General features: G+C 27.9%; 3 protein-coding genes across 6 annotated transcripts in view; 1 reads left to right on the top strand and 2 right to left on the bottom strand.

Annotated features, from left to right (window-relative positions):
* LOC107439343 (ESF1 homolog) overlaps positions 1–2585 on the bottom strand; it is a 29993-nt gene extending 27408 nt beyond the window's left edge. Inside the window, exon 1 of one of the 2 annotated variants that reach the window (XM_087167558.1) lies at positions 2179–2585. The gene's annotated coding sequence lies outside the window, so the exon portion shown is untranslated. The remainder of the gene's footprint in view (positions 1–2178) is intronic. The other variant, XM_087167559.1, reaches the window with a different exon arrangement.
* A 30-nt stretch (positions 2586–2615) lies between these two features.
* Positions 2616–19708, top strand: PIG-B (phosphatidylinositol glycan anchor biosynthesis class B). Of its 2 annotated transcripts, XM_087167560.1 has the most exons (7): positions 2616–2861; positions 4461–4566; positions 7590–7822; positions 9708–9851; positions 10645–10902; positions 13313–13615; positions 16575–19708. In XM_087167560.1, exons 1-7 carry the CDS (start codon positions 2722–2724, stop codon positions 16873–16875), a joined length of 1485 nt encoding a protein of 494 aa, XP_087023686.1. In that variant the 5' UTR covers positions 2616–2721; the 3' UTR covers positions 16876–19708. The 2 variants fall into 2 exon arrangements, with proteins under 2 accessions (XP_087023686.1, XP_087023687.1); XM_087167561.1 differs by lacking the exon at positions 13313–13615 and having other exon boundaries at positions 2625–2861; positions 16575–17046.
* Positions 19709–22592: 2884 nt separating this feature from the next.
* Positions 22593–25509, bottom strand: part of LOC139426074 (uncharacterized) — a 30534-nt gene continuing 27617 nt past the window's right edge. Inside the window, exons 1-2 of one of the 2 annotated variants that reach the window (XM_087168651.1) lie at positions 23627–23720; positions 22593–23271 (exon numbers count right to left, since the gene is read on the bottom strand). In XM_087168651.1, the coding sequence (XP_087024777.1) occupies positions 22688–23113 (426 nt within the window). In that variant the 5' untranslated portion in view covers positions 23114–23271; positions 23627–23720 and the 3' untranslated portion in view covers positions 22593–22687. Of the gene's footprint in view, positions 23272–23626; positions 23721–25509 lie in introns of those variants that run through there. The other variant, XM_087168650.1, reaches the window with a different exon arrangement.

Below are 25509 nucleotides of genomic sequence, written 5' to 3'. Positions count from 1 at the left end.
GTTTTATTTAAAGATTTAAACATAAGGACTAATTTAGCTGCCTTTTCTACACCCAATTGATTCCGTAGTTTAGTATGTACAAGTCCAAAAGTGGAAAACATCCTCTCTATCCCTGCAGTTGTTCCTTTTGCAGTACATAACAACTGTATTGCATCGAACTCTTTTTGACCTACACAGTTCTTTAGAAGCGCAATTGATTTCCACCATTCCAAGATGTTCAAAGATTCTAGAGATGTTTTATCAAACAAAGTTCCATTAAACGGAGGAGAGCGTACAATGAATTTTAGCAAAATACTTAATAAGGAGGTTTCTCCATACTTTTCTTTAACAAAGTTTACAGCTTGATCTTTTTCATTTAGTGTTAAACATTGTACTTCAGAATTAGGATCCAAGAGGTAAGCTAGGAAATGAGCTGGTGTTAACGCTTGTTCATATTGTTTAGTAAAAAAATTTTTGCAGCAATTATTATTAGAAACTTTCAGATTCTAATAATAATTCTTTGTTGTTTTTGTTTTGTAATGTTCCATGCTGCTATCATAGCTGTAATCATATGTAAACTGTTCAATGAACTATAAATATAATATGTAAACTGTTTTTAAAAGCAAATGAGTCACATTGAAAGTAGAAATGTTGAATTATATGAGTGAGATCTGAGAAATATATAGAACAGTCTACTTACTTGTTTATGTTTGAAACTTAGAAAAATATACAAAAAATGTTCAAGACTATACACAAAATTGTTTTTTTTTTTTTTTTATTAAAATCAGTGATTTTTTAAAAAAATCATTTTATTTAAACCATGATTTTAATCATTTGATTAAAATCATTTACACCCTGGTTTATAGAAGGCGCAAATTTCTCGCGGTAATAATTTTTTTATTGCGAGAATATAAAAAAATATGCGAGATTCTCGCGCTGTAGTGAAAACACTGTCAATAGAGTAAAAAAAAAAATCCCACATGGGTTTTCCCAGAACATTCACCCTTTTTATTTTTTTGACGGTTAAAACCATAACAAGAAGGGATTATCGTAACAACCCTGCATTTAATCCAAATAAATTCATAATGTGATATTGCCCATTTTTATAAATCACGGGTACATTATTGTTCGGGTATATATATTTCGGGTATATATATGTACGGGTATATATATTTTAAAGTGGTAGCAAATTTACAATATATTTATTTGGTTTTAAAGCTCACATTGCTCCCAGTTCATTGCCAATATTTAAATTTTGTGAAGATCTTTTATCATACAGTATAAAATTTGCTATGCTATAAATAATATAGAATAGTTTTAAAGCTATCGATTTAGACATGTATTCCTACCATTATTCTTTTCAGCTTCCAATTTTTTGTTGTATAGGGATTTAGTAATCAACTATGTCAACCTTCATCTATTAAAAGGTACCTCATGATAAAATCAAGTTAACATGTCTTATATACTAGTGAATTGGTATTCAATATTTATAGTGGTAGTTACGCCACATTATTCCCCTTCCAGAATTTTATCAGTGATAGAATTCAATGAACGGATACCACTAGTTGATTCATGCTATTTATTTTTTCATTTATTAATATCAATTTTGCTCATTATATTTTTTCTTCATAGCATTTCGCCCATTATTTTTTTATAGCAATTTTTCCCCCTTCATTTTTCGTTTATAGCATTTCGCTCGTTTTTCCCCCCCTTCATTTCTTGGTTAGATCATTTTGCTCATTATATTTATATTTTATTTACTTCACAGGATTTCTTTTTTTTCTTTCTTAGAGCAGTATATTTTTAAGCAAATCAACTGCTTAATGTGAATCATCCATCAATGGGTGCAAGTTCATAACACGTCCACAGATCACTATTATAGGGATTTAATTATTATCGAATACGTCATCCTTCATCTATCAAAAGGTACCTCAAAATAGTCAAGTTAACCTGTCTTATATACTAATGAATTGGTATTCAATATTTATAGTGGTAGTTACGCCGCAGTTGTTCACATACAAATTTGAAGAAGATTGATTTTTTTTTATTTGATAATAAATAGATCTTTAAACAACCTACAAGAAAAAGAACAAACAAAATTTCATAGCAGATAATTCTTTAAGTGTCTAATCACCGATTGCCATAAACTGAATAATATTAAGCACTCAATCTTGCATTACAACCTGAGGTTTTACTTACTTTATTTGATGCTTATATATATATAATATTAAGAGCTTGAAAATAGAAATTCAACAATACAGTTGCACCAACAAGAAGTAAAATTCAGACGGCTGAATTTTGCACGTTTGTAAATATAAATAAATAAATAAAGTTAAAATCAAAGTTAATATTGTAGAAAGAATCAATAAGACTAAATAAAATATTATTGCATCATAAAACCTTTGAGAGCAATCATTCTATTCAAATTTTCAATCAAAGTCCTATTATTTATTCTAATCAATATTTTAGTCCAAAATTATATTTTTCAAATTTTTTAAATCAAAACTTTTTGTATGTTAAACACTGTATCCGTGTTTACTTTCCATATCCATCTAGACAGTTCAATAAGTTGCGTTTTTAAAGTTTGATACATTGTATTCTATTCTATTTCTAAGTAAACCGATTCAGTTTATTCCGATTGATCGGCTTGAGAAAATATCTACATGTTGTTTTTCTTCCTTAACAAATCAAAACAAATAAAAATTCTGCTATTTCATATGCTTTAATTTGCATTACAAAACAATGAAAAAGTTTAATAATAATAACCTAATGTTTATTATGATTTTTGCAATAAGATTATTAAGTGTCTATATTGTTCAAACTTTTTTTGTTCCTGATGAATTTTGGCAGTCTTTAGAAATTTCTCACAAATTGACTTTTGGGTACGAATTAAATGCAGCAATGGTGTTTCTTTTCTATCACATCATATAATAAAAGGATTTATTTAAAAATAATTTAACTGCAATGTTCATAGAAGAAAAGTAAAATAAATAAATATTTTACTGAACATTGTAAATAAAAATCAAATATTTTAACTGCACAAATTTTTTGGTTGTCTAAAATGATTTAAATCTCCATATTTACAGTCAAAATTCCTTTATGGCTCAAAATAAGATTCAACATTTAGTTTTTAACCATAGAACATTAATGTTTGGTGAATTATAAATGATTTTGTAAATAATAAGTCATAAATAAGAAAATAATTTGAAATAACGTTAATAAAAACTCAGTTTTTTTACCTATGTCCAATTATCCTGAGTTGTAATAATAGAATATAATAAATATCGAGATTTTCTTAAAACCATAGGGTAATGAATTGCAAGAGCTGCCAAAAAAAGGTCACGCAATAGATTGACAGTTAAATTGTGGCAAATAAATGAAGTGTTTAAAGCGATTGTTAAAACAGAGGCCCACTTAAAACATGGGGGGGGGGGAATTTTTATGCTAAATAAAACGAATTGTTTGTGGGGGTTTTTAGACGAGAGAATTTTCTTTTTTTTTAAATACATGCGCCCAAGAGCTTTGGGGGGAAGGGGGCCACTGTGTTAAAATGTGGGATTTGAATCTCGCAAGTCGTGATAATATTGCATTAAGAATATTGGAATTTTAAAAAAGGGGAAAAACGTAGGAATAACTGCCAAAAGAATGATGAAAAAAAATAAAATACCTTATTATTAAAATACCTTATTATACCTAATAAAATACCTGCAATTTGAGTGTCGTACTAATACATATTAAAAATATCTGGATTTTAAAAAACATGTGGATTTGCTATGCTATAACTGTAAAAAAACAGTCGAAAAATAGTTTGCATTTACTATTAAATTGGCACAAGTGAAGTACATAAAAAGGGATTATTAAAATGCGAGATTCGAAACCCGTGAGTCGGAATAATATGGTATTTAAATTATCGAGATTATAATAACTATGTGGAAATTTGACAATAAGTGCCAAAAACACGATCCAAAATTCACTTGGATAAGCCAAAAAATGATAACAATGTTTAAAAAAAAAAATGTTTCAAAAAAAATAATTGGAATTTGAATAAATGTATTTATTATATTTTTGCCAACTGACATCCTGGGAAATTATAAGAATCTTGTAGATGAATGTGAAGAAAATTAATTAAAGAAGCCTAGATGAAAAAAGAGTTTGGTGAAGGACAGAAATATAATTTGTTAATCTAACTCGCAAATTTTTCATTTAAAAATACGTAAAATCTTCAATGATTACAAAGGAAATTTGTAAGACATTACTCTTTGCTTAAAAATATCTAGTATTTTCTTAGAAAATCACAAAAATCAATGTACTACCATAAACTGGTAGAGGTTCCTAAAAAATATAGGGTCCTTGGGCCCCAATCGTCTCTCTCTTAATCCGGCCCTGCAAATGATGCATGATGATTTATGAGATACCTTATTTGTATTTCTAAACTCTAGGCCAAAACTAGTACCAAGACCTCTTTTTTTGTTTTGTTTTAGCTATGGATATTGGACTTGGGAATGGCAGAAAAAAATTAGAAGCTCTGTGTATCCTATTCTCATCAGTATTTTCTACTCAATTTTGCCTGATTCTAAGACTCTTGTAGTAAGTGTATTTTTAGAGTTATTCATTTTTGCGAAGTTAGATGTGACAATAACTATTATATATTTTATTATAGATGGCAGTTATGTTTAATTCTGGTTATAGGTCCCGAATCTATAATATAAGTATACTGTTGTAATATGTTTCGTATGTTCCCCTGAAATAGAGTAAAATCGTTTTTTCTTATGCTATTTATTTATTTCATTAAATTTTTTTACATAGTTTAATCTAATGCTTTAACTCTCTTTAGGGAAATGAGCAGTTTTCGTTTCATTAATTCGCGCAGTATTAGGAGCAAACAGTAGTCGAAAGTGGTAGCTGTTTTCCCCTGCCGTTCTTCCAAAAATGTCACCCTTCTCTGGCGATGCCGTAGATAGCATGCCTCGCGCGTTTTAAAAATTTCTTAAAGTATTTGTAGTACATAAATAAGTTTTTTTTTACGTATCTTAAAATAATTCATAAATGATAATTATTAATAGTAAATTATAAATTTAATAAATTATAAATTCAATAAAATCAATTATATAAATAATAGTTAATTATAAATATAAGACAAATATAAAATTGAAAGGACTAAATAAACTAATGCAAAACTTTATGAAGCATTTAAATGCAGTAATTACCTAAATACTCTGAACAAAGTCTTCATCAGACTCAAAACTTGATAAGCTTTCTGTATCATAATCATCATCATAATTATCTAACTTTCGCTTTTCTGCCATTTTACTTTACAAACACCCTAAAAAATATGCCAAAATACTCATAAAAAGAACAAGGTAAAAAAATAAATTCCCTCTTCATTATGAAAAGAAATTCATGGAACCTGTACTGCCATCTATAGGCAGTAAAACTAACTACGTTTCGTGAGTAGGATTCGTTTTTAAAGTAATCAATGCAGAATAATATTGGCAAACGAGCTCAGCTCGTCAGCGCGCATTGGGGGAAAATTTCATTAGTAGTGCTTGTTACTAACTGTTATGGTTGAAATATTGCTCTTGGGCGGAACTCGTAAGCGCGTTTTATGAAACAAGATTTGATTGCGAGGCGAACTCATTCATAACCGTCAAAGAGTTAAATAATGAATATTTTAAATCTGAATTGAGTGGATGCACTTTTGTGTCCTCTTTTTACTTATTTTATTGCCGCAGAATCATAACTACAGGTTCCGTTGCTATAAATTTGTTGAGGAAAAATTGTTGTAATATGTTGGAAAAACACTGTTCATTAGATCAGGGGTTTCCAACTTACATGACGTCGGGGGCCGCAATTAAAAACACTAATCAAATGGCGGGTCGCAACTTTATCAAAATTTTATCTAGGACTCATTTATGTTTTAAGGAAAATGAATTATTACTGTCAGATTTTTATCAAGTTGTACAAAACATATGTATTGAATTATGAATTAAAATTAGAAGTATATTTTTAAGCAACTTACACGATTCTTTTTGCAATTGAATAAATATTCTCTTGGATGCAAAACTTGAGAAATAAATCTTTTTGCGCTGTTGGTATGTTAAATTTCACAGAAACGAAGAAATTAAGTTTTTTTTTAATGAACGAAAAGTATTTATGAACCCATATAGATTTTTTTATGAAAATTGTCCGCAAAAAATGACAACTAATATATTTTAGTTCGTGGGTCACAAAAGTAAGGCTTGCGGCCCACGGGCTACCAGTTGGTAACCACTGGTATAGATCGTGAAGAGATACAAATTTTTGCTAAACATCTGATCCTAAATTATATTCATAAATTCATTAGTTTTTTTTCTACTTTTAGTCTTTCAGGCTTATTTGCATCTACAATAATTTTAAGTCGTCTTTTCACTTTGAAATATTTTTAGAATTTTCTAAAATTATTATAATTTTATTTTCATTACCAGGATTTAATTTTATCAGGTAAAGTATTTCATTTAATTACATGTAATAAAAGTAATTATTACTACCAATTATAAATTACTATTAAAAAGTAAATTAAAATTTATGCATGAGTTTTATTTACAACAGAATTTATCTGTTATTGGTTTACCTAATTTAGTTACTACATCAAAACTTGTTAATTGATCAGTTTAAGATCATATAGGCTTTAACTCATGAAATTAACATAAAAAATTGAAGGAATATTTAAAATTTGAAAATTCTCTCTTATTTTTCTAGAATTGGTGTTCTAAGTCATTTTACCATGTTCCTGTAAGGAAACTGTAGGAGATATAAATATGTTTACAATATTTATTCCTCATTCCCAAAAACTTTTACTTTTTTCCCCCAGTAGATTCTGTTGTAAGTTAATTTTAAAATGAAATTTTTTTCTAACATTTTATTTATGAATAATCTTTATTTTAGTTTATTGGACTTCATATATCCTACCTCTCTTCTTTGCTACTAATTTGAACTATTAATTTACTAAGAATTTTATTAGGGGAATTTTACTGCATTTGTGAAATAAAACTATGTGTTTGAAGTTGAAAAAGTTTTAAATTATTACTTGGCTAGTAATAAGTAAAAGATGATAAGCATAAAAAATTTTGATTTAGTTCACAGGGGTCTGTCTAGATTTTAACCCACTGACGGTTCTGCACGTAAAAAGTCGCATTTTAAACTGCAGTCTTCTCTGCATAGCAAAACCGGTTTTCCCATGTTAACTGATAGGGGAACTGTGTGTAGGGGAGAAACATTCTCCCAATTTTGCCCATTTCCTTAACCGCCAGTGGGTTAAAGGTACCTATTTTGGGAAAATTTGAACATAATTTGTTATATTAAAAAATCAACTAAAAAATATGGATTTATCGTTTCTTACGGGATACAAAAAGAAAATTTTAAGAAAAATATTTTGTGAAACTATCGTTTTTCCTAAAGTTGAATTTGTGAAGGTGCCACTAAAGGGTGCCTGGACAGACTCCTGGTTTATCAAATAAATTTCAAAAGTTGTTTTTTTACCTAACTAGTTAGATATCCACCAAAATAGTCTTGTTAAGAATTGAATACAAATTTCTGAAATTACTAATTAAAGTAAACTGTATATTTTTCAGATTCATTTTCCTCGTATTCTCCAGGCTCTTTTGTCTGCATTGGGTGATTACTATACTTTCAAATTAGCATCAAAGTTGTTTGGTTGTCACTGTGGTCAATGGACTGTCTTTAATGTATGTTCATCCTGGTTTTTATTCTATTGCTCTCCAAGAACACTGACTAATATGGCAGAGACTTCTTTTACTGCAATTGGATTATACTTATATCCCTGGAAAATGAAACCGAACAAAAAGTATTTTTTTTAATAAATATATATAGATTTCTTTCTTTAAATTTTTATTGAATGTGAATGCTCACTGGTACTCCCATCTTTCATTTAAATACTTATATTACCTAAAAAAAAAATTGGAACATTATTTATTTAAGCACCCTTAGTTTTTTTTCCATAAATATGCTGTTAAAATTTAGTCCCTTGAGATAATATTAGATGTTATATAAAAGCATTCTTTCAACAGCTTTTTGTGGACCAGAAGAATCATTGAGGTTAATATTCAACAATTTTTTCAACTAACAAAATGCTTGTGTAATTTTGTCAACATTGTGCATCAACATCCCGAATGTTCTTGAAGCCAATTGATATGCAGCTAGGTGTACTTATGTGAATTAGGGATGTAGCGAATAGAGATTTGGCCAAATACCGAATATTCGGCAGCCAAATAATAAACATTTTTATAAATGTTTTTTCTCTTTACCCCTTACCAGTAATACAGCTAAGTGTTTATTATTTTTCAATAATGATTAAACTTATTTATAGATAAAAAATGATATTAATTAGTAATTTTTAAAGAAAATATTGCTATTTGGCTGCTGAATATTTGGTATTCATTCAAATCCCTATCCATTACATCCCTAATTATTATGCTATTTAATGTAATAAATATAATATATAAATCTTTTATTAGAATTACTCAATAAGTTAAACATGTGGTTTTAAATGATGAAAAAAAGAACTTTTTTTTTTCTTTCCAAGAACAGTATATTTTTCCATAGGGGCAGAAACTTCCCACTCTCATTTAAACTTAGAATTTAAAAATATTAAAACATTCAAGCTAGCATATATTTTATACCCCTTTGACAATCATACTAATATTTATCTATATTTCTTTTAAACTATCAGTAATAGTAATAAAAAACTCAAAAAATTTTGCAGTCAATTTAATACAATGGACATTATTACCCTAAAAGATCACATCACAACTAAATATGGATCAAATAAGAAGTTATATTTCATTCATATGCAGGATTATTTTTGTATGATAAATTTTTGCATTTCAAAACTATATTTCTGGTAAAACTTTCCTCTCTTAGATGTTACTTTTAACCCACCAAACATTGAGCCCTTAGGTAAAATTGAACGTAAATTTTTCTGCTATGTACTATTCTTCCATTGAATAACATAGAGGAATCCAATGCAGCATAACTTGCCGGTAAAAGTTTGGAAAAATCCAGTTCTCTCAGAGGGTAAAAACCATAAATATTGGGAATTATGAGTAGGAGTGGGAATTTAAAAAGGAAAGGAGTAAGTCATAACCACTCTAAAAAAACTAAATAATTATTATTTCAATAATTTGTATATTTAATTGAATGAATTTTTTTTTGTAGTAAATAACAAATTAACTATTAAGAATGTAAGTAAAACTTAATTGTTACTTAAATATACACAATTTTGTAAAACCATAAAAAAACCTAACCTTTGGTTTTTCAATAAAACTGATAAATACTTAGGTATTTATGAATTTTGGGTATTTACCCAGGTATTTCATACGTATTGTATTTTAAACTCTTCTAGGTGATAAAAATCCTGTATTTTATACAGATCGCTCAGTGGCCTTAATTACTGTACCATAATGGCTCATATAGCATAGTTATTAAAAAAAAACTTTATTTTTAGTGTTTATTCACAAAAAGAGATTAATCATCAATTTTACTAATATATTTTGACTATCCAAATTAGATTTAGGCAAAGCCCAATGACTTGAGAGGATTAAGTCGTTACTATACCTTTGATACCAACTTTGATGCTAACATACTTTTTACAAAGCTATAATGGTGTATTTTTTAAATAATATTGATGTGAATTTTCTTATTTATTAAGATTTATTTTATTATTGCTTTAGAACAAGCTGCAAATATTTATGGTTTACTGGTGCAAGTATATTAATGAGACCAACTGCTATTGTGATGTGGATTGCATTATATGCATACCATGTTTGGAGAGAAAAATATATTTACCACTTATTCAAGAGTACTTTTATCTCTGGGTGAGTTTTAGACATTTGATTTCAATTTTATATAATTCACATTAGTAGTAATATTTAAAGGTTACAAAGTAAAATATACTTAAAAATATAAAAATTGACTACCTAATACTGGAATTACTTATTTTATACCATTTTTATTGGTTATTATTATGTTTGTTATTGTATTTAAAGTAAAAACAAAATATTTTCATTACTTTTTATGACAAGTTTTATGAATTTTATTTTTTCCTAAAATATAACACTTTTTTATTTATTTATTTAATTTTTTTATTGTTTTGTGATGGTACTGCTAGATTCTGTGTTCCTCCATGAATCAGCATTTAAAAAAAAGTATTGTTGGTTAATGAATCTGCTTAGCAAAAAATAATCTTTTTAAACTGCTTTTCAGTTGCATTCTTTTAATTTTTTTCATTTTTTTTTCATTTTTTTAATTTTTTTTATTTTTACAATCCCATGCCACTGCTAATAAAATGTTCAAGACACTGTAAATGATGTATATAAAATGATGAATTAATTTTCCATTGAATGTAAAAAGAGATATTTTCATACTGCAGATTAAAATAATTGAGAAATGATTTCAATAACTGTCATAAATGCTGAGAGTTACAAATAATAATTAAAAATGTGTACCTTTTTTCTCTTTGGACATTCATGACAAACTTGAATCCTTAACATGCTGATTTCAGTACAACAGTAAAATATTAATTTTTTGTTTCTATTTTTTTAGTTTCTTTTCAATGTTGCTTTTGTCTGGCAATTTCTTTTTACTTTAACTTTTTTTTATTTTCTTTAGGACCATTTTGTTTAGTTTTCTGATTATATGTGACAGATGGTGTTATAATCAGTGGACAGTAACTTTGTATAATTTTTTCTTGTTCAACTGGAGCAAAGATATTGGAATATTTTATGGTAGTCATCACTTCCTGTGGCTCTTAGTTGTTGGACTACCAGTAGTTTTGACCACTCTCATCATACCGTTCATACTAGGTCTTACTATACGGAAGTTGAGACCCTTCTACATTTTAGTTCTATGGTTCATCTTGATATTCAGGTAAGTTATATACTTCCTATATACCAATTGAAGTGATAAATTATGATGGTATATTTTATATCTCATATAATTTCATTAAAATAAGGGATTTAGTTCAATGCAGCAAGAAGCACTTTGGTTAATACATAATATTACAAAAAAATTAATTAGTAATGCAATCGGGTAAAATAATAGTGATACGTTCGCAGGCATGTTATTCTTCCCGCCAATTTCGGGAATTCCACAAATTTTAAGACCATTGATTCACAGATTTCCGCAAAAAATTTATGTTCCGACAAATTTTTGTTCGAGTTGCTCTAATCTAAAATTTAAAGTTTGATAATTACCTAAAATCTTGTTAACGAGACATTTATTCTACCCATACCAGCATCCTCCTTTTTTTTCTTAAGTTCTCATTCACACGCTATTACAAACTTTTTTACACAGATTTGTTTGAGAAAAATACAATTTTGGTTGAACTTTGAGAAACAAATTTCATAATAACTTCTGCTAGAATTAATTGACTACTGAGACAAACACATAAGTATAGAATTGATAATTTAAAAAGTAGTTCCAAAATGGCAAGCATTTAAAAGAGCGTTCGCTAGAAAATGTTTTTTTTTTTTAAAACCTTTTATTTTAATCAATAGCTATTTTGTTGCAAATTCCAATTTGTAAAGGAAGAATGATTTTAGAATTGTGATATATTTTTCCTCTTTTTTATGCTGGAAGTGAAAATATACTGTGCATGGAAATCTTAGGGAATTTTTAAAGGGCATGCCATATGTTCTTTGGTGAGATAGGTTGTGTGTATTTTATCCAGCATTTTAAATAGTTCCATTGTTGAAGGGAAAAAATGAGAAGCGCCAAATTTAAACTTCAATAAAATTTAAGCAACATAATCTTAAGCATCCATTATTATAATCATGCAGGATCTAAGATGTCGAACATAAGAAAAAATGCAAACCAGAGCACAAAAGAGAAAGAACAAACTTTTGCAATGGTATATATACATTTCATCGATTTGAATTCAGTTCAGTTCATTATACATCAGGCCTAGCATATAAGTTTACAGGTTCGCTAGGTACACTCTAACTTTTGTACTTGAACCTAGTGTGTTGATTACACCACAATTCAATAACTTTCTTGATAGATTTGCTTAAAGTTAGAAATGCATTTACAATTACATTTGGCTTACTATAACTCACCCAAATATTTTTTTGCTGATATATTTCCAAAATGGCTAGGTGATGCAATATATATCTTGCAGCCATGTAGTTCTTCTTTATGTTCATGATTTTCCACTTTTTTAGTATTTTACTTTTTAAATTTTTTAAAATCCTTTTCTTAATATTTTTGTTTTATTTACGAGTATAGTAAAAAATAACCATACCTTGACTGCCACTAATAAAGACACTGTATTATAAAATCAGCTGCTTTTTAAATTCATATTTGCAGGAATGGGATCATTATAATATTAATAAATCTATCTTCAAGAGATGTCAGAAAAGCACTAGAAATTATTAAAATGAACTTTGCAGCAAAGAAAAATAAATCTTTAATTTTACAGATTAAAAAAGTTGCTAATATATTTTAAAACCTTTCTATAACACATGCGTAGATAAAAACTCAAATGTGGATTTAATAGAAATATTAAAGGCAGTAATTAATTAAACTTTTAATGCACTTGTAAAGTTTAATTTTTAATCTTTTCTTCTAAGTGTAGATATTGTGGTTTTTAAAATTAACCGCCTTATGAAATGAAATGTTTCCAAAACAGACATGATTTTAATTGTCAGTTGGCACTATATGGCCAAAAGTTTTATTTTCAAAATGCATGAAAATTAATCAAATGAAACTTTAAATCCATAGATTGATGAAAATTGATGTCAGGTGTTTGTAATTTAGACTAACAAAAGGCATATTTATTGAATTATTCAATAATTATTTTTTGTTCAGTTTTGCACTTTAAAGTGAGATCACAATTGATTTAACAATATGTTATAATAGCTATTCGTTACAGAAATATACTTGTAGTGCTTATCATTACTAGGATGTTCTAAACTTAACTTTATTTTAAATTCACATAGAGAACTTATTGTGAGATAATTAAAGATTTCATGAAAAAAATACTTAAGAAAATTTAATTTATTGAAATTGCTCAAACAAGTGTTAGTTAAAAATTCATTATTTTTTTTTATTTAATTACTTATTTTGTCAGGTTGATTAAGATTCTTATATTAACAGATCCATACCTCAATTATTTGAATAATTCTAAGTTTAGTTATAATAGTCATAAAAAAAGTAAGTATCATGTTTCATGTTTTTTTTAATTCTGAAAATAATTATCTCTACAAACCTTACAATCTTACTTTATATCTGTAATAATGTTTAGTTCCTTAATAATTCTAATTAATTATTTTTACCTTAGTATTCCTAGTCACAAGGAGTTTCGTTTTTTACTACCAGTGATGCCAGTATGCATGATCATAACCGGTGTAGTAATGACTGAAATCGCCAATGAAAAAGTGCAACTTTATAGACTAAAAATTAGCAAAAATTTGAGCTCGTATTTAGCATTTTCTTCCATCTTATGTAATGCACCCTTGTCTATATATATGAGTGTCTTTCATCAAAGAGGAACCATGGATCTGATGCACCATATTTCTCATATTGCAACAGAAGACTCAAAAATACTGTTTCTAATGCCTTGTCACTCAACACCATATTACAGGTATAGATATTTCTGGATGAATATTAGGTTGCAGTAATTAATATTTTGTTTCTATATTGTTATCTATTGAAATTACATATATTTTATGTAATTAATTTATAGTAGCATGCATGGCTTAAAGATACTCATACACCTGTTGAAAAGCTCATCAAATTTATTGCATATTTAAGTCTTTAAAATTTAAATGTTAAATTTAGAGTAATTTTTTCTAGATGCTTATAGTTTGAATTAATGCTAATGCCTCAGACAAAGTGTCTGATCAAAAAAAAAATTTTTTTTTTTGCTTTTGCATGCTATATATATATATATATATATATATATATATATATATATATATATATAAATTTTTTGAAAAGGAAATATGTAAAAATATTTGAAGTGGGAAAAATAATTATTGCTTGCTACATCCTATGTTTGTTATAGTTAAGGCTTTATAAATACTATTGAAATATTTTTAAAATTATGCAGACAGGCTGTGGTTGATCTAGAAAACTACTGAAATAAAAAATAAAATGAATTAAAGAAAATTAATCTGAACAATTTGAATCTGTAGTGTAGTGTTTTTCTATTATAATACACATAAAAGCATGTGTCAGTTTTTGATGAAGCAATGACCTATGATGAATGGTTAGAAAAACTATATTATTTTTGTAGTTTACTGCAACTACTTTGTTACAAATGTAGTGATTACAAACTACTTTGGAATTGTAGTAACTACATCACGACTTTAAGGAGATGACTTTGCTGGAGAACTTAATTTACACCTATGTTTAAAAAGATTTTGAGTAAGAAATTAGCTTACATTAAATATAAAGGAACAATTAAGAAACATTTATAGATGTTTACATGAGCCAGTTTGTTATTCCGAAACATTTTTTACGAATTTGTTCATCTAACCTTCAACTTTGTATGCTTTTTTCGACAATGAATATTTAATTTAAAATATGCCAAATTATCAAATACTTGCAACTTTCTAATATTTAATGCTCTTGTATTTCTTCTAAAATTAAGTACATCGAAAATATGTTCCCTTTTTTTGAAATAACATTAATGTTTCATGAGTGTGCATTCGCATGTGAAATTGTGACCAAAGTGATTAATTATCTATTTTTCGTAATGGCTAGTTTAAATATTATTTATAAGTCATTTTAAAATGTAATTTCTGTTAATGCTCAACTGCAGTACATGTATTTTTCATTGCATCCATTGATGGACCTGTGAGGATTCGTACCCATCAAAATCAAAAAATTAGTTCCATTAGATCTGCATTTTTGTGTGTTCCAAAACATTAAAAGTAGTTGCCAGGAATCGCTACAAACGACTTTTTTTTGTATCGTACTACTCGCTACACTACTTTTTTAAAAATGTAGCGCACTAAACCACCAAAGAAAATAGTGAATACAGTAGTTTAACAGTGCTACTACCAACCACTACCTATGTATTCAAAATACTGTTTTACATTAAGTATATCAGTCTAGTGATTCTCAACCTGATTTACTTAAAGCAGTGTTTCCCAAAGTGTGGTACACATACCCCCAGGGGGACGGGAACAGTTTAGAGGGGGTAGGCATTCTTATGCGAAATATCTTGCAACAAACGAAAATTTCACAAAATTTTATTTAAAAATAAAGCTAGCCATGAAAATTTACGGTTACATATTTTTCTATTGGCTATTTTTTGCAGAGTTAACAGTTAATAATTAGTATTATCAACAGCCATGGCCGCATTAACCTATAGGCACACTAGGCACGTGCCTAGGGCCTACGAAAAATTTGGGAGAAAAAAATTTGTTGACAAAAATAATTTAGCTTTAAAAACAACAAGTGTATTTTGCACAAAATTATGAAGATACAAATAAAAATATAATATTTTTCGGTAATAAATTATTTTGCAGAATCTTATGATCTAATACATTACTTTTTTGCAATTTTTGGATTCAACGAATTCTTGTATTATGCTGTCGAATTCCAAACTACGCAAAATGTCGTATTCAATAGACATAAGTGCGAGCGATGCCAAACGATCTTGATTCATTGTTGAACGCGAATAATTGTTATCAATTTTATCCTGGAGAAGGATCTTTCTCCTTCTGCATTTGATCCAAGACTCGACAAATATATTCTTAATGCAATATGAACGTTAGGAAAAGTATTCATTAGTTTATCTTTAACATAGTTATCGATCGAACTAATCATAATGGTATTATCGATATCCGCAGTATGTTGGTATTGCAGATAAAGTTCGATAAACAAATTCGTAAATTAAAATCCATATTAATAAAAATGTAAAAAAAATATGCAAGATAATTTTAGCATATATTTTGAAAAGAGGGGATGAGGGGAAGGAGGGGAGGGCCCAAAAACGGGTATGCCTAGGGCCCACGAAAGGTATAATCCGGCTCTGTGCCTAGGGCCTACGAAAGGTATAATCCGGCTCTGTCAACAGCCAGTTGTAATTTTTAATTTATGTGAAATTTTTTTATAGTAAAAAATACATAAATTTTTTTATTAGCGGTACACAGCGTTACGAAAAATTTAGAGACGGTGCACAAAAGTCATAAGTTTGGGAAACACTGACTTAAAGGAACAGTAAAATATTTCCGTGTTTTATTGTGCATGAGTTAAATGAGTAATGGCATAATTTTTACATACACAAAATTGCAGCACTTCAACAGTTTGTTTATGATTACTCATATACTCACTCTACAATGAAAAGAATTTTGAGCTTTTACTATTAATATATTTTGTATTCATTTTGATACAAATTTACATATATGCATTTAATATGTCAACCTCATGATTATTTTGAATTAAACTTTCAAAAATTTGAATATATACTAAAGATATGAAGTTCAAACATAATTTTTTTTCTGACATTCTATGTTTGACTAGTTTGGAAAACTAAAATTGTTAATCTTTCTACATGACTTGTAAAGTATGAATGATAATTTGTCTTTCAGCCATGTCCACAAAAACATTAGTATGAAGTTTCTGACTTGTGAACCAAATTTTGAAGATTCTGTGAATTACAAGGATGAAGCTGATGAGTTCTTCCAAGATCCTAGTAAATGGCTGACTTCGTTTTATGAATTAGATTCGAAAAAAGTCTACCCATCACACATTGCTATGTTTGATTCATTGTATCATCAAGTGTCCACATTTCTTGAGAGACATCATTATTATTTGTGTTTTAGGACGTTTCATTCACACATTGCAGAAAATAAAAGAGGGAAATATGTTCTTATGTATTGTAAAAGTTAATTGCAGTAAGGAAGCTTATGTACATATATTTGTATTTCATGATGCTTTATTCAAGTTTGCAACCTCATATTGTCTAAGTAATTAGAATATTATTTTTTTATTTCCATATCACATCGATTTTTCAACCATAATACTGTGCTTAGTAAGGATAAAATATGACCAAAAAATAAATGTAAAGTGTCACATTCTGGATATCAGATAATTCCTTCAAAAGTAAACAAAAAATATTTTTTCTTTTTCTTAAACTATGTTTTAGCACTGAAAAACTGATTTATTTATTTAAAACATTGTATACATATATTATTAAAACTCTGTGCTATGGATTTAATATATTGTATTTATAATTCTATAGTGTTTAAGATTCACTTAAAACTGATGCAAACATTGTCCAAAACTTTTTCCTTATATATGTCATTGGCCTTATATATTGTTGCTTTGAAACTAAGCCGTAGTAACTCAAAAAAAAATCGAAAAATGAGATATTTGGGTCATTTTGTGTAAAAAAAATCACCCTTTTAGAGAAACAATGTGTTATCTTAATAGTTCCATAAAATTAATTAAGAGAGCAGATAAATCGTTATCGTATTAGCGCGGAAAGTTAGAAATCGCCCTTCTGAAAAACTTGCTTTTTTGAGTTACCACGATTTAGTTTCAAAGCGACGGTATGTCATATTACAAGGGAAACACATCTAGTCAATATATTCCAGTTTTGAGTTTTTTTTTAATGTTAAAAATGTTCTAATTTTTAAAAAGGTAAAACTCATTAAATGATATTTTTATTAAATGCAAATTTATTATTAATATTATCATAACATAATTGTTTTATTTAATCTATAAATATCCCGAAACTAGAATCATTGACTATTGTATTTTTCTTTTAAGGTAAGGATAGATAAAAAAAGACAATAATATAAATATCATCTGAATTTAAACCTATTCATCATGTTCTAAAACCTATCATAATCAATTTTCAAATTAACTGTTATAAATTCATTTTCTTAAAAAATGCTTTCAAATCACATCAAGACACAGAAAGAAAGGACTAAGCATTATACAAAGACAACAAAACATTTCTTTTACAATCTATTTGGGATTATTAGAAATAGATTCACAATATTCCCCTATCTTAACATGTTGCTAGTAACAATATATTTAACCCTTTATGTATAGTACTTAGTATGCTAAATCCTATTTATCTGGTCCGCTTTATGGCTGAAAGCTGAAAAATACCAGGGTGGAAAAGAGCAAAAATTTGTTAGAAATTGATTTAATTATAAATTATTTTGGGACAATTAAAACATCCATAACTACTAAGTTTTGTTTTAAGCAATTATAACATGTAGGAAGTCTGTTTTAATTCCAATAAATAACTTTTATTAATGAATAGTAAATGCTTATTTTACTCCTTATGAAAGCCATCTATTAATGAAATGGTTTCACTACCAGTTTTTTCATTTTATCTTTCAGTCCTGGTACACTTGTACCAGCCATAAGTAAAAGGTGACACAATATGAATCAAAACTATTAGATAACAGTTTTAAAATCATTCATATGTTTTTTTTTCCTTCTTTTTGATGTGCGTAATCATTGTGAAGTTCCAATTTTGTTTTTTTTTGTTAAAAGCTTTTATATTTTCATAAATTTTAGTTTAATGTTTATCATTTAAGTTTAGTGTACATACACTTATATCAATATTTAGTGGCTATAAATTGTGGGGGAAATTAAACATTTCCGTTTTATTATGGATGCATGTAGTTCATATTTATGTCAGTATTAGAATTATTCTAAATCATTAGAAGGAAATATCAGAAAAGTTGATAATTTTTGAAAAAAGTCATGTGTATTCTCTATCTTACATTTATTTAAAATAGATAACTCCATACAATTTTAATTAATTTTCTTTTTGAGTATTGTTATCTTTAGAAATTCTTAGTTTGTTCAATTGCTTAGAGCATTTGTTTTAAAAAAAGCATTCATTCAGAACAACCTAAAAATATCCCTTTTAAGAAGTTTTTAGTGGAATGGTTCAATTAAAGCAGTATTTTCTTCTTTTAAGACTGTTTATTATCACAAATCTCCTTTAGTATCAGTACAATTTTCTGTGTTATTATAAAACACATCCTTTCAAAATATTATGACAATTTTACTTTACCTTTTTTCTGAGCATTTTATTTTGTTACTGATCTTTCTTATTATTTAAAAATTAGAAAATGTTTTGAGTGATATTTCCTTTTCTCTCTCTTTAAATTTATAGTTCAATTATTGTTTAAGTACATGTGGTTACAAATAATGATAAAGAATAACTTACAACTTCAGTTTTTTGTTCCATATATATTCTATAACAAACATATTTTATAATTTTTTTACGCTTCATATTCTTGACCTTTAATTACAGTTTTCCAAAATGTAAAATTTTAAATTTATCAAGCACTTACTTTATGTATATTTTAAGAAGGAGATTTTAACAATTTTTATGAGCAAAAAATGCCTGATGAAACTATTACTATATAAGTAATCTTGTTGTGTTTAATTTGTATCAAATGAAGAGTTGGGTTTTTGATGTTGAAAATTGGTTTTTGAAATGACACTTAAAAAACTTGTCAAAATTTGACAAAAATTGTAAAATACCCGGACAAAATTTCTCTCCTGTTATTGGGAACATTTTATTGTAAATCAAGTTGCATAACTATTTAAATCGTGCTCAATACTTGCGTTATAATTATTGTCATTCTTTTTTATTTGTAATTTACAAAAAATAACTGCTTAAAAAAGTAAATAATAACTAAATTAAATTAACTCTTTTATTAAAAAAAAACCACAACCAAAAAAAAAACAGGGTTCTATTGAAATCATAAAGATTGTCATTATTTTACATATTATAATAAAGCTATTATTACTCAATTCAGCTTTCGCTTTGCCAAGCAATGTTGAAGGACAATGTTAAACTTGTTACACTAAGCTTATTAATAAAGACAACTGTGATCTTGTAACACCTTCTAAAAGTGTTTGTTCAAACCCTTGAATCTCAAGTGATGTTTTGAAATCAAATAGTGTTAATGTCAACACATTAAATTCCATTTGGGACAAAATTGAAGATTTATTACAATTTCCTTTCTTGGGATGAGAAACACAGTTTCACGCCATCTGTCATAAAATTTATGCTAACTACAAGGATGCATTTCATTTGTAATAAAGCTAACAAGATTGAAATGTTCAATTTCAACAAAATAAATTTATACAGAAAATTATCTGAACTATAAAATGTTGTATGCAAATTTGATTAATAATTTTCTTTCTTTTAAAAAATAAAATAAAATATTTGATGTAATGCACTTGTATTGTTTTAATTTTAATGTGCTTTTTGAACTTTTAAATTTTTTTCAAAATTTTTTATCTTTTTTAAAGTTAAACTTTATATTTTATCAATATTTTAATTTTTAAAAATTACTACACTTAATACTGCATTAAGATTTATACCTAAATTTTAACTATTTGTATATTTTTCGCACTGACTCTCTCTCATTATTCCGCAACAGTTTTGTAAGTATTCTCAGTAGAAAATAGCATTTATTATTTCGTATTAATTAATTTTATCTACTCTATTTAAATTGTTAGCTCTGAAAAAATTGATTTAAAAAAATTCTTGTTATTTTGCTCTTTTTTTTAAAAAAAAAATTCTCTTTCATGAAATATAATGCTAATATTTTATTCTCTTTATTTTTTTGCTAAGTCTCTGCCTGGATATTTCATTTAAACATTGACTTTGTTTATTCATAGGTATTGGTAGTTCAGCTCTATTATAGATATTTATTTATTATAACAATTTTTGTAAATTTTCTTTTTTAAATTTTTATCAGTTTAATTTTGTTTTTGTTACATTTTTAAACTTTTTGTAACTTATTTCAAAATATTTAATTTTTTATCAACATGATTTTTCTTTCTGATTTCTAAATTTTTCACTATTTAATTACTATTAATTCAAAAATTATCAATTTCAGTTTTTTTTATATATTTCTACTGTCACTATCTGTTGACTATTATTATATGAAATTTTAACTATTTCTGATGTAGTTTGTTTCCTTGGAAGATTTATATGAAATGCTGTAAAGAGAGTATTATTTAAAGAATAATGACGTCAACGCATTGAAACTATGAACTGGATTGTTTGAAAAGTCGAATATCCAGCGATTCCTCATATTTTAAAAATTGAAAGAATTGGGAACTCACCATGTCATTATTTTGATCATAGCAACCAAGCATCATTATTTTTGAAGGCTGATACTTTTTACCATCTCCCATGATGTCTCGATATTAGATCCCAAGTTATCTCCAAGAAACATTTTGTTACATTGCTTGTTGTATTTTTTAAATGAGGTTTAAAAAGTAAAATCAAGGATATTCCAAACGTTTTATGATTATATTTTTCAACACACTACAAATTCTGAAAAAAAAAATAGTGTTAGTTGATTCAATAATCAAACACTCAATTCTTGCAACACTTATATGAGATCTGACTATTCCTCCAATTTTTCTGAAAAAGAAATTAAACTGTTTGAATGAGCACTCAGGTAAGTTAAAAGTGATTTCTTTTTCTTTCAGAACTTTATTTTTTTTTCTATGTTTGATGTAATTTACTTAAACGCGACTATTAATTTTAAATCTTCGTCATTTTAAATGCATCATGTACCGATTTTTGAAATTATTTGTTTGTTTTCAAATCCAGAAAATTTTAAGAACCTCTAAATAAGCACTGACTGAATCCCATCTCAAGTTAAATGCCTATCCTTTTGTTTTCTTTTGTAATATATACTGATTTGTGGTGTGAAAACACCAAAATGAAGCATGCATGTTTTATAAATATTACCGAGTGTTCTGTAAAGACCCTCCTTAATGTATATCAGTAAAATTTTTTTCAATGGATCTCAAATTAATGTTTGAGCATAGAAAAAACAGAAATCTTAATAAAATTTCTCGAATCTTTACCAAGAAATGCTTGTGAAAAAGCATCAAAACATGTCTGATTACCTCAGGAAAAAGAAGGGATTTAAGAAGAAATTATTGGAAACACCTTCTAGAGAAGGGGCTTCCAACTGGTGGGCCGCATCCGGCCCCCGAAGCCTTTTTTGTGGCCCGCGAGCCAAAATATAATAGTTGTCATTTTTTTTGCGGACAATTTTCGTAGAAAATCTGTATGGGTTTTAAATACTTTTAAGTTTTATATCTTAACAATTTGATATGTGTTGCATATTAATTGTTTAATACATAGGTGCACATTAAAGTTATTGTAGCCAGAATTTTTTAATATGCAATTATTTTTAAAAATCCACTTCAAATTTTAATTTGTAATTCAATACTTTTGTTTTGTACAACTTGATAAAAATCTGACAGTAATATATTTAATGTACCTTCAAACATAAAAGAGATTACATAAAGTTTTGATAAAATTGCGGCCCGCCATTTGACTGGTGCTTTTAATTGCGGCCCCTGTCCTCATGTAAGTTGGAAACCCCTGTTCTAGAGTTATCAGGCAATCAAACTAGTTTTTTATATTTTTTTTATCATGCCTTTCTCACAATAAATAAAAATGCAGTTTTTAATTTTAAATTAAAAATTGTAAAGAAATTTAATTTCAGAATAATTAATAAAATTTAATTTCAAATAAGCTTTATCAGTTTTCGAAACAGTTAACTTTGTTATCTTCATTTAAGACAAAATAATAATAAATAAAAATGTATTTTAATTTGTGGAAATTAATGAAATCAAATACCAAGCAAATCTTATATGATGAAAGTGAAGAATGATTCACTTTATTTTATACAAAAGTGACCTTGCTGCCATATTGAGTAGTTTGAGGGATAGCGTTAACTGTATTCAGTGCTTGGAGTGCCAATCTATTAGCAAGTCTGGCTCGACTCATAGACTGTAGGTACTGGTCCTGAGCCATGTTTATGTACCTTCTGTACTTTTTGCATTCCTGCTGTTCTTTGGCTTCTTTTTGCATGTAGCGTATCATCATGAATCCAATGCAAAAGGAATAAAAGAATAGCACAACCACTATATACACAACTGCATCTTTCTGAGATTCATCATAATTTGTAGACGTGGCATTGATGTTATTGTACTGAGTACTCGAATTGTTATTTTCCATGTAGTCTCTTATTATTCGGGTAATGTTTGGACAATCAGCGATGATAATCATTCCGCTACGTTGAGTTTTACCTGTTCCATTCTTCACCATTTTTATTTTAATATTGATTGTTAATAATTTTTTGATAATAGTTAAATCGTTCACGTATTTGTCATAACTGTAGGAGTTCGATGATGCCTTGAACTAGAGAAAGTGTACTTGAACCGGAAATTGCTTCAGGGTCTCTTTAATTCCATGAAGTAGAGTAGCTGAAAATAAATATATATATAAATGATATCAATATTCAGAAGAACGTAAATGGGTACTTTTCGGTTGGAATAGCAGAAAATAATCGAACTGTTTCTTAACTGTCTTTTTTATACATTTTTTTTATTTATTTCTGTAAATGCCCATTTTGTTGAGTGTTTAGAAAGTAAATAAAATAGAAAAAATAAAAAAATGCTGGATCTGCATATTTTGGCGAATTTCCATTTGCGCCTGGCTAACCGAAAAGCACCCGAAATACCAATATAAAATTTAGATCTATAAAATTTAGATCTACAACTAAATCAATTATACAGCTGCTAATTTGAACAAATATTGAAGAAACTTTTTGCTAGTTACCTTTATAAATAAAACAGAATGTTTAAATGTATGTATGTAAGATTGTATCGTACACAAATCCCTATTTCTATACCGATCCGCAGCAATCATAGTGTACAGTAAAGTCTCGATAATTCGAGGTGGACGGCACCAAGCCATACATATGTTCGAAGACACGGCGGACCTAACTTTCTTCTTAAAAACTCCCTCCGACCACCGCTACAACTCAAAGAAAAAGTTTTTCATAAGATTTGATAAATATTGGTAGGCCCATGTCCAAGAGTTTGTGGGTTCGATCCCAGCCGGCCGAAGACTCCCCGTGTAGTAAATGAAAATGGTGATTGATGCACGTTAAATCTGTCTAGTCGCAAAGTTCTCCATGTTCCCGTAACAAATCAATACTTCTGAGGGTACTGATCCAGGAGTTTCTTTGTCTTTTGGATTGGTTCAAAAATACAAGGATACAGAATTGAACATTAGTAGTCGTAAACTCAAAAACTGGGTCGGCTGTTCTACGACGGATATACATAAAAAAAATTGATAGGGCGCTGGGCCCATGTCCAAGAGGTCGTGGGTTCGATCCTCACCGGCTGAAGACTCTCCCCATGTAGTAAATGGTGATTGATGTACGTTAAATCTGTCGAGTCTCAAAGTGCTCCATGTTCCCATAGCAAATCATACCTCTTGGGGTACTGATCGAGGAATATCCTTGTCTTCTGGATTCGATTCAAAATTACAAGGCTACGGAGTTGAACATTAGAAGTCGTAAACCCAAAATTGGGTCGGCTCACGTTAACTCGATTTCTTCAAAATTCATGATGTTTTCACTCGAGATTCTTCAGTTATTCTTATGGATTTCAACATAATTTTTTAAATCCTTATTTTTTTAACAAGATATTATTACAAAACTCGAAAACATAAATTTGAAGAATACGCGACAGTGCTACTATAAGAAAAAATATGACTATTCATCACCAATGGTTGATAAAAACACTGGTGAGAATGTGCAAAAAAATAGCCCTCGAGCTCAATTCTTAGACTGATTACAGCATATAATAATAATAAAAAAAGGGTTATGTATTGGATGCCATGAATGTATAGTAAGGCAAAATGGTGATATTAAGGTACTGATAAGTTTCGGAGGACATTAAAAAAATATATTGCCATAGTACCTATTTTATGCACCTTTGTAAAATAGACTTTCATTACCTCAGCCATAGGTGATGGGAATGTCTATAGTATTAATTTCATTACTGGTATCATTGGCATCAATGATACAGTACAGAACCTGTTATCCGGAAATCAGAAAACCAGAAAACCAAAAAACCGGAACAAAATTCGATAAATTTTCCCGCCATTTTTTTAAATTTTTTTTTCTTCCTCAAAAGATTTTCTTTTTTAAAAAATGTTTACCTTACCATCATTTTGGAAACAATCATTAGTGTATTACTTCATCGTTTTTTCCTCTTTTTAAGATTATTTCCAAATATTTTTCTTTTTTAGTTGGGTTTAACAATAAAAAAACGGCTTTTTGTAGCGATTCAGAAAACCGGAAAAATCAGTTATCCGGAATAGCGATGGTCCCGATCGTTCCGGATAATTGGTTCCCTACTGTATTTTGACGATTTCTTATTGCCTTCGAAATAAGTACCGAAGGGAATTCATATAAAATGATTATAGAATTCTAACAATATGATAATAATTACATTTATTATAATTATCTTCGAGAATAGCCTTTATTAAATTTTGGTAATAAGTGCAAATTGAATTAAAAAAATAAGTTTTATATTAAAAAGATAAATTAATAACAGAGAACAGAAATGGTACTTATTCACATCTGAGAAGCGTATGCCATTGCCATATTATTATTGGCGCTAATGATATAATATACTTATAAGGCTTAT

This window comes from Parasteatoda tepidariorum, chromosome 7 (genome assembly GCF_982258835.1).
Source record: "Parasteatoda tepidariorum strain Cologne lab strain chromosome 7, Ptep-v5.0, whole genome shotgun sequence".
NCBI classification, from domain to species: Eukaryota; Metazoa; Arthropoda; class Arachnida; order Araneae; family Theridiidae; genus Parasteatoda; species Parasteatoda tepidariorum.
Note: the sequence above shows the minus strand (reverse complement) of the source record. Positions and strands in the feature narration are given on the sequence as shown.

Bases quoted from the DNA above. Each gene is read 5' to 3' on its own strand.
- PIG-B (XM_087167560.1), top strand. From the start codon at position 2,722: ATGAAAAAGTTTAATAATAATAACCTAATGTTTATTATGATTTTTGCA. The intron at 4,567-7,589 runs GTAAGTGTATTT...TATATTTTTCAG, and splicing joins CTGATTCTAAGACTCTTGTA to ATTCATTTTCCTCGTATTCT. The intron at 9,852-10,644 runs GTGAGTTTTAGA...TATTTTCTTTAG, and splicing joins AAGAGTACTTTTATCTCTGG to GACCATTTTGTTTAGTTTTC.